Here is a 16,185-nt window from a genome sequence, read left to right as displayed (position 1 = left end):
TGCCCCAGGGCCCATACAGAAATTTCTGAGGTAATTGTGAGCACCCCAAAACCAGCAAGCTGATTCAGTTTCCTGCTAATGGATCCAAGGAAGTAGTAGATAATGACTCACCTTGGGCTCCTGCCCCCCAGGTGAGAGACACCAAGGCAATCTCAGGTTCTTGACTTCAGCCTGGCCCTGCCCTGGTTGTTGCTGGCATTTGGGGATGGAAGATCTCTTGCTCTGTCATTCAGGTAAAATGAAGAGAACAGTAAATCAAGAAGCTAGCTAGATGATGATAAGTATTCTGGAAGGTGGTCAGTGAAGACCTGGCCAGGATGTGCTGTTTTTTTATAACACTTGGTTCTTGGGTTATGTGGTATATTTGCGGGGGAAAGGAAATCTAGAATGCATAGCAGGTGATTTCATGGAATTCAAATGTGCGTGCTAGCGAGTGTGCCCTGAATTGATTTTCTTTTGTTGAGTGTGTTTCTTAAACTGTGGTCCTGGTCAGATGACTGGAAAGCCATTGGTTAATGACTTCTTATTGCCATTCAGTTTTCACACTTCTGGTTTATTTAGCTCTTTTACAGTTGAGTGGGTGCTTGCTTTTTTAATTAAAAAAGGCTAATGGGAGTAGGAAAGCTGCAGGTTAGTGTGATGGTGAAACAGAGGAGCCTGCTCACCCTGACTACAGACAACTTCAGCCAGGACTGGCTCCGTTTACCTCCAGAACACATAGCGATAATTGCTAAGCGTGTCAGTGGAAACCGACGTAGAAGTCCTCCAGCCTACACAGCTGTTTCCAGACTCTTATTTTCCACGTTGGTCTTTAACCACATGCTTACAAATTGTTCTGTAACTGTACACCGTGATGCTCAATGTTTCATACTTAACGCTTCTTTTTCTTCTGTTGGTTTATTTTCTTGGGGCACATTGAGTCAACAGTTTATTGGATTAGGGGTGACTTTTTTTTTTAACCCAACAGTGAATGTCTATGGCTGTATTGTTTTCCAAGTGATTACAGCAAATCTGTCTGTTGCCACTGAGGGAGGAGAGATGTGTTTGTTAGCAACAGTGGTGGCTCTTCTGTTAAATTGAAAAGTGTATTAGGACCGGATTGTCTTGTAAGTACCATTTCCAGTTGTGTTGAGCGTTCCTCAATCTGTTAGTTATGTTGTTCTTCTATTTGTGTATCTTCTGTTTGTGTACCATATCCTATGTTTGCCTAAAACAGGAATCTTGTACTAAGTTGGAGCCATTACATGTTGTGAATATTTACTCTGTACAACGGCTACAGGTGCCAGTAACTTACTGTTTGTGTTTTCTCTGTTGTTTCACAGTAACTTTTAATCAGATAGGGATTGTTTTAGACTTTTTAATGTTGTGTGTTGGTAATCTTGTACTTTTGATTGCTTTTTTCCTTTGCCTCCAAGTGAAGCAAATTAGCATGTTCCTGGAATACCCTGTTCTCCAGGGATATGCATGTGCCCTTTAAAGATCTAGACTGAGGTTTTTACAAAGACTTATTTGTTTATTTGAAAAGCAGAATGTCAGAGATTTTCCATCTGCTGGTGGCTCATTACCCAAATGCCCACAATGGCTGGGCCGGGCCAGGCTGAAGCCGGAAGCCAGAAACTCCATCCTGGTCTCCCACTTGGAAGCACTTGGGCCTTCTTCTGCTGCTTTACTAGGCAGCTTAGTGGGCAGCTGTATTAGGAATTTGGAGTAACTGGGGGTGACCCAGGTGGGAGTTACACTGCAAGGCCACAGCATGGTCCTTAGGCTGGTTTTATATCGTTGTTTAGTTCCCCTCAGATTGCTAGCCAGATACCTCAACACTAAGTCATTCTGCCTTTACCCTCTGAGGAATTAATGTTTCGACAAGCATATAATATGTCTTGTTTGCCATGTAACCTTGATTTTGTATAAATAAGTTCTTGGGATTGAGACAGTGTGAGGTCTCAGCATTAAATTTCTCTGGTAGTGATTTCCCGTGGACACAGGTAACTCCTGCAGGTTTTTCTCTGCTGAGCTAGTAATTAGTATTCATAGAAAGTTCATTTATCTGCTGTTATTTTTTTTAAAGATTTATTTATTTTTATTGGAAAGTCATATTTTGCAGAGAGAAGTAGAGACAGAGAGAATTTCCATCTGCTGGTTTACTCCCCAAAAGGCTGCAATGGTCAGTGATGAGCCAATCCAAAGCCAGGAGCCAGGAGCCTCTTTCAAGTCTCCCAAACAGGTGCAGGGTCGCTTTGAGCTGCACTTTACTGCTTTCCCAGGCCACAAGCAGGGAGCTGGATGGGAAATGGAGCAGCCAGGATCTGAACCAGCATCCATATGGATCCTGGGCATACAAAGCAAGGTCTTTAGACACTAGGCTACCGTGGTGTGCTCTATCTCCTATAATTTTTTTAAACATTTGTTTATTTTTATTTGAAAAGAGGATAGACTGACTGATATCTTGTACTTGGTGGTTCATTTCCCAGATGCCTGGGACAACTAGGACTAGGCCAGGCCAAAGCCAGGAGCTGGGGATTCAGGTCACTTGTCCCGCCTAGGTGGCATGGACCCAAGCACTTTGAAATACCATCTGCTAGTTTTCAGGGTTCGCGTTAGCAGGTGGCTAGATGTGCTAGAACCAGGCATTTGATAATGGGTGGGGCATCCCAAGCATGGATTTAGGCTGCTATGCTTAATTGCCTCTCCTAAATTTACTGTTTAATCCCAGTTTCTGTGAAGTTCTTAAAGTACCCTTATAGGTGAGAAGACAAGTCGCCAATGGCGGTCATGGTCACTTTGGAGTCCTTTGGGGTTAGGTCTGGGTTCTGGTTTGTCGCTGGTTTTGTGGCCTGCTTGGATTTTCTTGTAAACATGAATAATGATTCCTTTAGTGGCTCTAAAGGCTTTTGTCCTTCCTTCTGTTGAGTTGTCAAGCTGTAGAACCATAATGAGAGCTTAGCGCTGCTAGCTCCTTCGCAGTACCTGAATTTTGGGCTAGGTTTTCACCTTCTTCATGTGTGAATCCAGCTGTCAGCAGCCTGGTCCTTCCCCTTCTGATAAAACACCCCCAGCTGGAATTTGGGACCCTGTTGCCTGGGAAGAACAAACAGGTGAAGGTTATTTCCCTTTTGTAAGGTATCCACCCATCCCACCTTTGTGCTGCAGTACAGCTCACGTGGTCCACTCCCCTTCACAGCATCGCTAGGGGGAATTTGGTACTTAGGTCCACTTGGGAACATGTCAGAATGCAGATCTGGAGCCCCAATTCAGATATGTCAGGCAGAACCTTCGCCCTCAGTAGGGGGGTGTCTGTGTTTATAAACTGTTTTAGGTGGTTAGCTGGCCCCCTCAGGCTAGTAACATCAGGGACAGATCACCAGGAGTCCCTCTTTGATTGAGGACATGGAGGCCCTGAGAGCGCAGGGGCTTGTGCAGGATTGGGCAGTGCTGCCAAGGGCAGGCACCTGTGTGCTCCCAGGCGCTGCTGTGCTGTGTGTATCCAGGCCTCCCAGGTGTGTGTCCTAACAGGGTCCTCTGGTCCTTGGGCTGGCTGAACCCATCTTCCTCCTTGGCAGGGAAATCTCATGGAAGTGCCCCTCTGTAGGGAGAGCCTTGAGGTATGAGATGCAAGGAGGTAGACTGGGGCATTCCAGATGCCCACCCCTTCACTGATTTTCAAGGTTGAAGGCCAAGCTCTCTCAGTAGGGTGGTATCCACTCACCTGTCCATGGTGGAAAGGTGAGAAGAAGGCCAGGGCACGGTGGTGTCACTTCTGCACTGTGGGCAGGCCAGCCCATAGTCATACGATCCAGTTCTAAAGGAGTCTGACTTTGGTGTCCCTGCTTGGCACCATTTTTACAGAACACCCCACCCAGCAGCAAGAGCCAGTGCTCACTGACCGTTACCCAGTGGGCCTTGTTTGCTCCTGCCGTGGGGCCCTCTCTTCACCCTGGGAAGTGGGAGGGGAGCAGGGGCAGTGAGTAGTTATACATCTACCAGGATTGCCACCAAGTCCCTCTGCCCAGGCCGGGTCTCTTGGCCTTGCTCCCCTGTGTGGATGCTGAGCTTGGGAGTGGTGGTGGAAGAGAATGTGGGCAGGCTGACTGTACTGACACAGCTGGGTCATGTCCAGAGCTGCCTGCCCTTTCGTCCCTTCTTCTCAGGCACTGTGTTAGGCCGTCAAACCCTTGTGTCTTGGGATGGGTGGCAAGGCTGTGGGCTGTGGGCTGTGATGCTCACCCAGGGCTCAGCCATTGTTGCCTTGTCCTTGGTCAAGTCACAGGACCTTTCTCCAGTGAAACATTGGTGAAAGTCAGGTCCCGATCTGGAAGTAATGAAATCAGTGTCCACAAGGCTCCAAGTAGGCTTCCTGGCCCTTTGAAGACTCCTGAGAAAACAACATTCTCCTTTCTTTTGAAAACCTTCCTGGTCTTTTTGCTGGCTTTTGGCAAGCTGACATAACCCAATTGCTGTCTGTTGTTGTTGGCCTTGGTAGTGGGCCTAGACTCACACTGGTAGGGGACGTGAAGAATTGATTTGGAAACTTGGGAGTCTGTGTGTGTGAGCCCCATTTTTGCCCTTTCCTTGGGAAGCAGGTGCTGGGGACGGTGTTTTGAACCTGAGTTTGCCATCTCATCCTTTCCTGTGTTTCTGCAGGTCCTGCATCTCAGAAGATGCACTATTATCGATACTCTAATGCTGAGGTCAGCTGCTGGTACAAGTACCTCCTTTTCAGCTACAACATCGTTTTCTGGGTAAGTGATGAGCATAACCGCAGCCCCTTCTGTGAGTCCTTCAGTGTGTAGATGACACTGTGTGGCATACTGTGCTTGGCCAGGGCCCACAAGGCTCTGGGATAAAGTGGTGGTCAGGATAGGTGAAAGAACCATCAGTAACAATGGGTGAGGGATTGAAATTGGTTCTAGGGTCCCGGACTCAGCACTGAGAACTCAGGAAGGCTTGTCTCCCCATCCTGTCTCTTCTACCTGCCCCACTGAGATAGCTGCAGTTTGTGTGCAGGTGACTATGGGCCAGACCCCATTGTGCCTTCTGGGAGGTCATAATGGACAAGAGAAGCTGTCCTTCTGTTTCACCAAGAGTGATGTCAGCCTGCTGAGCTGCAGGGAGCAAGGCAGGAGAGGCTCCTGGGTATGATCAGAGAAAGGCATGTAGAAGGGTTGATATGGGGGCTGAAATCTGGGTACTAGTAGAAGGGGAGCTAAGTAGTAGACTGGGTAAGGAAGCTGCAGGCAGAAAGATGAACAATTGGAAAGGCACTGAGGCAAGAGTGAACTTGGGGTGTGGAGAGGACAAAAGGAGGACCACATGGCTGGAGCTGAGTAAGGGGACTCAGGACAGGGGGGTGGAGGAGCTGGATGAGGCAGTGCCATGGGGTCTTAGTTGGACAGTTGGACTCGTTGAGTTGGACTCATTGGAGGCTGGCTGCTGAGTGGGGGCACCTGGATGGTGGTACCATGTTCTGAGATGGGAATTGAGGACAGAAGGGGGAGCTTTACCAGCGTCATGGACCTGTTGCTTTCCTTGGTCCCCTGCATCCTGGAGCTGGAAGTCTTGGTCATGCTCAAGGGGAGGGGAACGTTGAAAGCACAAGGCAAGGAGAGGAGACGTGTGGGTTCCTAGAGGTTGCGGAGAGGAAGCCAGGAGGGTGTGTGTTGTAAAAGCCCCTCATGTAGACAGGAGGAATCAGCTGTGCCTCAGGAGGGGGATATAGGACAGGAAGCTGGCAGTGGCTGGGACACAGAGGAGGCTGCTGGTAGGCTTGGCCAGGGTCTGATCGTGCTTGGGCAGTAGTGAGGATGGAAAAGAGGGAAAGTGGCCTTCTTTTTTGTTGGTTAAGAATTTTAAACATTTATTTTTATTGGAAAGGCAGATTTACAGAGAAAAGCAGAGAGAAAGATTTTCCATCTTCTGGTTCACTTTCCAAATGGCTGAACAGCCGGAACTGAGCTGATCCAAAATTAGGAGCCAGGAGCCTCTTCCGGGTCTCCCAAATGGGTGCAGGGTCCCAAAACTTTGGACCATCCTCCACTGCTTTCCCAGTCCACAAGCAGGGAGCTGGATGGGAAGTGGAGCAGCCAGGATCTGAGCTGGTGTCCATATGGATTCTGGCACTTGAAAAGGAGGATTAGACAATTGAGGCTTGGTGCCAGCCAAAATCTGTGACTCTTTACAGTTTTGTCAAGGACTCTTGTTTTCAAGAAGGAAGAGCAATTTGACAGTAGTGGGAGACTACTGGGAGTTAAGCAAGATAACAGCAGGTGTGTCTTCCCGGTGAGGTGGGCCCAGGCAGAGGCCGAGCTTGATTCTGTTCAGGATGGTGAGGGGATGTGATCACATACACATACACGGGGACCACAAAATAGGTGCGGTTTTTGATTGTCTAGAGTCAGGAGGAGGCGGGACAGCCGAAGGGGGGCATTGCTGGGTGTCTGCCGTCTGCCGTTCCTGTGGGTCTGTAGATCTGTCTTTACCAAGTGCACTTCCTCAGCCCCGCCCAGCTCCTTGACCATGGGAGAGCCCTCCCCTGCTGTCATCCAGAGTCCTGCTCCCATCCCTAGCTGTCTGGGTCAGGTGGACAGCTCAAGGCTTGGGCTTTGGACCACTCAGCTGCCCTCCTCTGGCTCTGCTTGCAAGGGTGTGTGTCTTACCCGCTGACTTTCACCCTCGTTTTTTTTTTTTTTTTTTAAGTTTTTATTGTAAAGTCAGATATACAGAGAGGAGGAGAGACCAAGAGAAAGATTGTCCATCTGCTGGTTCATGCCCCACGTGGCTGCAACAGTTGGAGCTGAGCTGGTTCAAAGTCAGGAGCCAGGAGCCTCTTCAGGGTCTCCCACATGGGTACAAGGTCCTAAGGCTTTGGGCCGTCCTCTACTGACTTCCCAGGCCACAAACAGGGAGCTGGATAGGAAGCGGGGCTGTCGGGATTAGAACCGGTGCCCATATGGGATCCCAATATGGGTAAGGCAAGAACTTTAGCCACTAGGCTACCGTACTGGTCTCACCCTCAATTTTGTTTTTGCGGCTACAAAATTCCCAGTGCTGCTGCTGTGCCTCAGGGCCGTGTGACCTTCACATCTTCAGAGGCTTCTCAACAGATTTTCTTCTTGGGACCTCAGTTCACCTTTGCATCACATTTGCAATACCACATGCAAATTGTTGAGGTTTTAAATTTTTATTTATTTATTTTTAAAGATTTATTTATTTAAAGAAATGACGAGACAGATTTCACAGCCACTGGCTCACTCCACAAGTGAAGAGCGCGGGCTTGCCAGGCTGAGGTGGAATCGGGAGCTTTGCCTGGGTCTCCCATGTGGGTGACAGTGACCCCCACACTGGGGGCATTTTCTGCTGCTTTTTCATAGGACTCAGAATGGCACCCAAATGACATGCCTGCGTCGTAGTAGATGGTGTCAGAACACCAGCCCCCAAATTGTGGAGCCCTTGAATCCAGAATTGGAGTTAAAAGGTGCTGCACTGTTACCAGGGGCTTTACAGAACTGGCAGAGTGTGTGCGGTCGAGTTAATCATTTTTCAGTTAACAGGAGCTAGGGCAGAACAGGAAGGAACAAACAGGAACAGTCGGAAAATGACACATGAAAAAGCTTGGTTAGAAAATGCCAGACACCTTGGTTGGGGTGACAGGCTGCCTGGATCCTCCTGCTAGGTGCTTGTTGGGTGCCTATTGGAGATTTGCTGTTGCGGAGGGGGAGGTCCTGGAGTGGGGGTGCTTGGCAAGGCTGCTGGGATGCCTGGGGCACTTGTGTGCCAGCTTGGAATCACCTGAACTGAGTGAACTGGTGAGCCGTGTGCTTTCAGTGTGAAATACAGATCTCAATAATCTGTTACCTGTTTTGTAAGGTTGCTTAGTTGCTCAAAGCAGTTTTTTTCTTTTAAATTGTAATAATTTAAAAAAATGCAAAAATAGAATAATGTACTGAACATTCATATTCCCACCATCTGGTTTCAAAAATGATCCACTCCTAGCCTGGTCTGTGTCCTTAGTATTGCCCTTGGGTGATTTTGAAACAAAGCCTAGACAGGTGATTTCACACCAAGGCTGTTTGTATTGGTTTTGTTTGGACGAGTTCACGGTGAGCAGTGGAGGAGAAGGGTGTGTGGAGCATTTGGAGGGACACGGCTCAGCCAGCCAGTGTGATTTTGCAGAGGCAGCCTGTTGTTGCTGTGATCATGAAGGTGCCAGGACAAACATAAGGTTTTATTTAGAATTTGTTCCCATTTAGAGTTATTTTCACAGTACATTCCACAAGGGGAAATAACTGTGGCGCTGTCACCATTTAAAAAAAAAAACTGTCTTCCTCTTGGCTTTGGGACTGAGATTCCCCAGGGTCAGTTAACACCTGCCTTGGGGTGAGAATTCCATTATACATGAAGCATGGGCTGGGACTTCCTGGGATCCTTATTGCAGGCGTGCCACCGAAGACAGTAATTCCTACTGAAGGCATTCGGGAATGCTGCCACGTTTTACATTCTTTAAATCAGTCTTTGGTTGTGCTCTACCTTGTTGTAGTGCAGAACCTCACTGCGATTTAGGAAATGCAAATCAAAACCACAGTGAGATGCACGTTACAACCATTAGGAGGCAATTTATTAAACCAGAAAACAAATATTGGCAAAGATAGGGAGATGTTGGAATCTTGGGTAATGTTGGCAAGAAATTGTTGGTGTAACTGGAGGCCCAGCTTGATAGCTGAGGGAGTTAAGCCATTACCTGTGGCACTGGCATCTCCCAGGAGTGCTGATTTGAGCCCTGGCTGCTCCACTTCCAATCCAGCTCCCTGCTAATGTGCCTGGAAAAACAGTGGAGATGGTCTGAGGGCTCAGGCTGCTGCTACCCATGCCAGGAAACTCAAACGGAGATTCTGGTGCCTGGCTTTGGCCTGGACCAACCCCAGCCGTTGTGGCCACTTGAGAATAGATGTTCTTTCTTTCTTTCTTTCTTTCTTTATTTCTTTTTTTTTTTTTTTTCCCCCGGTAACTCTGCCTTTCGAATATATGAGTAATTCTTTTTTTTGAGTAAATATTTTTTTTTAAACATATGAGACTGCTACAGAAAATAGGTTGATGGGGCCAGTATCAGTAGGTTAAGCTGTTTCTTGGGATGCCTACATCCCATTTTGGAATTCTGGTTCAAGTCTCCAGTTCACCTTCTTGCCAGTGTGCCTGGGAGGGTGTCCACAGGTGTTGGTCCAAGTGCTTGCCCCTGCTGCCCCATGGGAGACCTGCATGGAGTTCCTAGTCCTGACTGTGGCTTGGCCTAGATCTGGCTGTTGGGGCCATCTGGGGAATGAGTCATAAATGCAAGATCTCTCTATTTCTCTAATAAATACAACTGAGGAATCAAAATCTCACTTTGACTAGGAAGCAGGGAGCTGGGAGGGGCAGCGCCCTGGAAGGAGTGGTGCCGCACGGCCCCGTGTCCTTTTTCACAGCCCTCCATGTACTACAGGCTTTGACTTTGCTGCGTGAATCCTTCCGGGGTGGCTGAAAAGATGTCTGCAGCTTGAGGATTGCTTCCTGCCCCAGGCATTCATTGACTTTAGCATGCAAAGGCTCAGATAAAGCCCTTACCTGGACCTGTATCAGAGATGGAAGAAAAATGTACAACCGAGACTTTGTAAAGTTCAGATCATAAACCTGTGTTACCAGAAAAGAGAGGCCTCTGGTTGTCTTTATTTATTTTGTTAAAGATTTACTTTTTATTTGAAAGGCAGATTTACAAAGAGAAGGACACACACACACACACACACACACACACACAACAGAGAGAGAGAGAGAATCTTCCATCCACTGGTTCACTCCCCAAATGGTCACAATGGCTGGAACTGGGTCGATCCAAAGCTAGGAGCCAGGAATTTCTTCTGGGTTTCCCATGTGAATAACCAGGGCCCGATGACTTGATCCATTCTCTGCTGCTTTCCTAGGCCATAAGCAGGGAGCTGAATTGGAGGTGGAGCAGGTGGGACACAAACTGGCACCATATGGGATGTCAGCACTAAGGGTGGAAACTTAATGTCTAGGCCACAGCATGGGCCCAACTGGTCTTTGTTGTGAAGCCACATCTGCCGATGGCCTTCTCAGTGACTTGAGTAGGTCTGAGCCTTCTCGGAGCTTGCTTCTGAGGGAGATGAGAGCTGGTGGGCATCTGTGCCCTGCCACCAGCGTGGCTTGTGGCCTTGGAGTAGCACATGGCTCCTGTAGGTAACAGATAATACTCTACAGGGGGAAGCTTTTGAATGTGAAACAGATTATGGAGCATTATGCCAGACCAACAGGTGTACCCCTGGGCTTGTTCCAGGCAAACCTGGACATGTGGGCACCCTACCTGTGAGAGGGAAGGCAAGGCCAAGGTGGAAAGATCAGCTCTCTTCCTTGCACCTTAGTGCACGGTTTCTTCCTCTCTTTGGCCTTTTCTCTGTAAAGGATGCTCCACCCGAGGCTGGACTGTTGTATATGGACTGACTCCAGCTGGCTGAGAACTGCCCTTATCTGGGCTGAAACTCTGGGCTTGTGAGATCAGGCCTCATCCAGAATGCGAATGTTTTTTTTCTGCTTTCTTCTTGTGATAGTTAATGTATTCAAGAAGGAAAGGGTCTAGTGTGTTAAATAAACTGTTACAATTAGCTGGAAATTCAAGAAGGCCGAAGTGCAGTCTGGAGGTGCACCTTCTCACAGCGCGTCTCCTTGCTCATTAAAACCACACTCCTTCTCTTCCTGATTGTGGGTTTTGGAAATTTCCCGTAGTGGATATTTAGATGGTCTGTAAATTTTTATGTTCCTATGCATGGATATAGTAACTGGGTTTACATAATACAAGTCGTTCCCTTTGGGTAATGGAGAGAGATTATTTGTTGGGATGGCTTCCCAGAAGTGTGATCAAATGGGTTAGAAGGTACGTGCATCGTTTTGACCTGCCTGACATCCTTACATCATCACAATGACTTTTCCAGAAGGGCTGCCCCTATTCATGGAAAGCAGACTGCCTTAACTTTTAGTGCAGGACTGTGTGTGGGGGGGACAGAGATCACATTTATGCTTGCCAAGGCAAACAGCAAGGCTGCCTAGTCTGAGACTCCGCTAGAATTTAAGGCATGAGGTGTGGTCATGGCTGGACCAGCAGCTGAGATTCCCAAAGAAGGGATGCTCAAGGGAGCACCAAGATGATTGCCTGGCACCCGGGCATATTAAATACTTGTAGGGTATTTCCAAGTCCAAGAAAGGGTGAGCATGTAACCGCGTCCTTTGTTTGGCCTGGCAGAGCCTGCGAGAGGGATTTATCTGATTATCTGGGAGGATGTTGGTCCCGTCCTGTTGCTTGTTTCTTTGTTTTCTGTCAGAAGTCCTTTTTGAAAACTCAGGTCTGTTGAGGTGTAACTTAGAACAACACTCTTGCGTTTTAAGGGTACCATTTGGTGACAGCTGTGTACAGCACTTCACTGCTAGTCACATCTGTACGGACATCAAATGAGGGTGATGTGAGATTCACTGTCCCTCCTGCCGTCCTGTCGCCCCGCCCTGCCCCCAGCAACCTCTGCCTCCTGTTGCCATCGGTAGAATCGGCTCTTAAGTCTGATTTCTTCTAATTAATTAGATAATGTTTTTGTTTCTAATCCCATTGATTTCCTTTTCTTACTCTTGTTTTACATTTGTTTTATAGATTGTACAATATACATAAGAAAAATATATGTAATTCATTGGCATTAAGTTTGTTTATGTTGTGGTACAGCTGTCACTGACTATTTTGTTGATTATTGCCCTTATTTTTATTTGGTTTTACTTTAAAAAAAAGATTATTTGTCTACTGTAGAAGCAGAGTGACAGGAGACAGGACTGGTTCTCTCCCCAAGTGGCAACAACAACCAGAGCTAGGCCAGGCAAGAGCCCAGAGGCGAAACTCCACCTGTCTCATACAGAAGTAGCTAGACTCCAAGCACCTGAGCCGTTACCCACTGCAGCCCAGGCACATCAACAGAAAGTCCAGCTTCTTGAAAGGCAGAGTGTCGGAGAGAAGGAGATACCTCCGTGCACTAGCTCTCTCCCCAGATGCCTGCCACGGCATCAGGAGCCAGGAACTCCATGTGTGTCCTCCATGTGGTCACCTGGGACCCAGGTACCTGGAGCATCTACCTGTTGCTACCCAGAATGCATTAGCAGCAAGCTGGTTGCAAAGCAGAGGCCACACGCACTCCAGGCACCCCGACGGGATAAGGGAATCTTGAATGGCAGCTTAGCCCACTGTGTCACAACACCTGCCCCTTTTAGCAACATCTTAAACTGGAAGATTGTGTCACTGGTTCTCAGATCTTTGCTTCCTGGTATAGGTATTCCAGGCTATACTTTTTTTGCATCTGACATGTCTTGGTGTTTCCACTTTATGTGGTTAAAATGCTGTATACATGCGCACTTGGTACACCAGCTGCTGTCCCTCCCCACATCGCTTCTTCTGTAACCTCTAATTGTGTCCAGTGAATCCTTCATTTCTAACATGATGTTTTCTCTATCGCTGATTGTTCCTTTGGGGCATTTTCTAAGTTCTGTGTTTCTCCTCACTGTGTATTTTCCTTTTTAATTCCTGAGCGTATTTCCACAATCTGTTTTAACATTTTTGCTGCTAATTCCCTTGTCTCTATCATTCCTCTGCGTTCTGTTTACACTTTTTCTACACCATAGGCCACTGTATCCTTCTTGTCAGTCTAGTAGCTTTAGACTTTGAAAGAGTGAGAAAGAGACTGTATCTTCTATCTACTGGTTAACTCCCTAAACTTTGCCAGGGCTGAAGTCAGGAGCCTGGGACTTGAACCCACCCTGACAAGAGATGCCAGTAGCGTAGGCAGCATCTTAACTTCTGAGCCGAATGCTCATCTCCTAGTAACTTTGGATTGGACACAAGGTACCACCTCAGTATTCTTCCCTATCAGTGTGAAGTGTTTTTGTGTGGATGTCTTTGGTTAAATGTCATATGTGGGATTCCCCCCCTTTTAAAAATAATTTTGTTGTGTAATAACTGCTGTGGAGGTGTTAATTGGGTGACCTGTAGCCTTAGGCTATTATGACCTATTAAAAGCCATGTAAAAACATGCTGGTATTGGTGACCCCAGTGGCAGAGCTAACCTGGGGTCTAGGCTGCTGAGCTGAAGGAAGGAGGTTCTCTTTTCCTCTGTGTCCAGATGGTCCTGGTGTGATAGTTCAGCCTGCTCCCAAAAGCCTGGTCTCCTGCCTGTGTGCACACACGATTGTGCTGGAAGCCAGCCACACCTATTCATTTACTCCATGCTGCTTTCCCACATGTAGCAAGAGGGTTAAGGAGCTACCACTGAGATCACACAGCCCATGAGGCGGAAAACATTGACTGTTTGACCCTTTCTAGAGATGCCAACCCTGCTTTGGTTCTCTTCCCAGACTGTGCCGGTGGTGGCCGAGTTGTGCTGGGGTGAGGCTGGGCGCCACGTTTCCTCTTCCCAGCTCAGCTTGTGGGGGTGGGGGGGGCCGTGGCCTCCCTCTGACTTCCTTCCTTGACACAGTCAGATTCCCCGGGTGGGGTTGGCTGCGGCTTAGCTGGCTCTTATCAGGAGCCACACAGACAGCTGTGGAAACTGCCCTTGGAACCCCCTTTGCAGTGCTCGCCGCATCCCCCCACAGCCCCCTGTCTGGGTTGGCTGTTGTTCTGACAAGGGCTTGTATGCCTCTCTTTCTCAGTCCACCCTTCCGGCAGGAGGAAGAGCTGGGGTGTGATAGCCTGTGACCCTATATGAGGTCCCTCCTGCCCTGCTTCCTTCTTCTGACTGAAGTGCATCCCCTCTGGCTCTCGGAGCTGGCTTGGTGAGGCTAGTTGGAAGGAGTGTTGCTGACTTTATTTAGGAGTCAGCAGTCCCAGGCTTGAGGGGCAGAGGCCTCTTCACCCGAGGGTGTCTTGTAGCTCTGAGCTCACCGATGGCTCGCAGCTTGGCTGTGTCTAGGGGCTGTGCCATCTGGCTTTCTCTCCGTCCTCGAGATAAGTTGAGTGGTTGGCAGTTCAGGGAGCCACGGGTCTCTGGTGACCTCTGGTCTCAGGCGGACCTGAAACTGGCACTTCCAGTTCTGCAGAGTGCCGCATGACTTCTGGTGGTAGACTTGCAGAAGGGCAAACTCCCCCAAGAGAGGGATGGTTTGCTCAAGGCCGTGGGGTGAGTCAGCAGAGCTTAAGCCCAGCTCCAGTGGGCTTTGCTCTCTGCCCCTTTCTTCCTCTCAGCCTTCTTTCCTGCCTCACTGGAGAAGCCCACCGAAGGCCCTGTCTCCTGAACCCAAGGAGAGCAGGAGAAGCCCTGGTTGCAGGACAGGCTGGTGCTGGGAGCTCCTGTAAGCTGGGTGTAGGAGGAGGGGATGCTGCCACCTTCAGACACCTGCAGGGGCTTGGGACCTTCCTAGAAGCCTCCTCCAAGCCAAGCCTCTGTAGCACCCAGCCCACAGGAGGTCTGTGTCAGTGCTGCCCATGGGAGTAAGTACGTCACCTGGCATTCTGCAGTTTTTGGCAGTATTCTTTTTTTTTTTTTTTAAAGATTTATTTTTATTATTTTTTTCATTGGAAAGGCGGATATACAGAGAGGAGAGACAGAGAGGAAGATCTTCCGTCCGATGATTCACTCCCCAAGTGAGCGCAACAGGCCGATACTATGCCGATCCGAAGCCAGGAGCCTCTTCCGGGTCTCCCACGCGGGTGCAGGGTCCCAAAGCTTTGGGCCGTCCTCGACTGCTTTCCCAGGCCACAGGCAGGGAGCTGGAAGGGAAGCGGGGCTGCCGGGATTAGAACCGGCGCCCATATGGGATCCCGGGCGTGCTAGGCGAGGACCTTTAACCACTTGCGCCACCGCGCCGGGCCCGGCAGTATTCTTATAACCAAGTAACAGTGGCACCTGTTTTGTAGGGGAGACCATATCCCCAGAGAAGGGTCCAGACTGGCACAGGGCCCTTAGGTAAGAGCCTCTGAATGGAGCTGGCTGACCTGTGCTGTGCTCGGGACCACCTTGCAATGATGACCTAATAGTCATCTCTGAGGCTCCCAGAGGAGGCCCAGGGGTGGGGGCTTTAGAAATGTGCACCGGAGTCAGCAGCAAGGAGATTAGGCAAGAAAAGAGGCCAGCAGGGCAGCCCCTGAAAGTGTGCTTTGCTGCTGGTGGTTCGTCTTGAATTTGCTTAGGAAAGACTTTGGGGGTCTCAGAGCTTTCCCATGTGCTTAAAGGAACTCTTGCAAGCTGTTCACCTGATTTGGTCCCTTGTGACAAGTTGTTTTTATCCTGCGTGGAGTTGAAGCCCTTCTTCAGCCCCATGTGTCCACACTTCTGCTAAGACTCCTGCTTGGGGGCTGTGCCCCTGGATTACTCACAAGGTGACTCAGCCCCAGTGGCTTCCAGGACAGGACAGAGCAGGCCTGAACTAGCGCCTGAAGGACATCTTGCTTCCATCACAGCGACCTTGGTTTAGCTAGGATGACCAGTAGGACCTCCCAGGAGCCTCTTCCCTGAAAGGTGAGAGTCATTGGCCTATGGCTTCCCAGCCTTAGAAGTTCCTCTGATGCTAACTCCATAGGCCCCTGTGTGGAGGGCTGTACCTGCTGAGTGGATGGCTGCCCCCTGAAGGGTTGGGGTCATGTGTTGTTAGAGAGAAAGAGAGAATAAATACTGCCATCCTCTACTTGGCTCCCCAAATGCTCACAGTGGCCAAGGGTTCAAAGTCAAGAGTCAGTAAGTCCATTCAGGTTTCCCACTTGGGTGGCAGGGTACCTCGCTGCTTAGGCCATCACCTGCTACCTCCCAGGAACTGGAGTAGCAGGAAGCTGGTGTCTAGTATGGGGCCACACCCTGCCCAGGTCAGGTAACAAATCGGGAAGGCCAGTGTGAGGCTGGAGGCCACCTAGCTGAGCCAGTAGTCTCAGGTGGCTGTCAGAAAGGGTAGCATGCCCGTCCTAAGGCTCCAGAGAAGGGATCCATTGGGCTGAGGTGGGTGGATGTCCTGGCTTGTCCCTGTACTTTTCATAAATACCCATCCACTCACTTTCCCTGCCTCTCCTCTGCCAGTCTCCTGGTATCTAAAATAGTGCTTGGGCCCCCAAGTTCCTGCTCTGGGTCAGTGTTCATTGAACACATGACCTGACATGTGACCCCAAGTTACTGTCTCTGATGTTAACTA

At 49.1% G+C, this 16,185-nt stretch overlaps 1 protein-coding gene across 1 annotated transcript in view; it reads left to right on the top strand.

Moving 5' to 3' along the window:
• Positions 1-16,185, top strand: part of TSPAN14 (tetraspanin 14) — a 51,088-nt gene that overhangs the window by 21,246 nt on the left and 13,657 nt on the right. The window contains exon 2 of the mRNA XM_040970482.1: positions 4,642-4,739. Within this exon, the coding sequence (XP_040826416.1) occupies positions 4,659-4,739 (81 nt within the window). The 5' untranslated portion in view covers positions 4,642-4,658. The remainder of the gene's footprint in view (positions 1-4,641; positions 4,740-16,185) is intronic.

The sequence above is a fragment of the Ochotona curzoniae genome, unplaced genomic scaffold, assembly GCF_017591425.1.
Source record: "Ochotona curzoniae isolate NIBS_2020 unplaced genomic scaffold, NIBS_Ocur_1.0 scaffold_4763, whole genome shotgun sequence".
In the NCBI taxonomy this organism is placed as follows: Eukaryota; Metazoa; Chordata; class Mammalia; order Lagomorpha; family Ochotonidae; genus Ochotona; species Ochotona curzoniae.
This window is presented reverse-complemented; position numbering and strand designations above follow the sequence as displayed.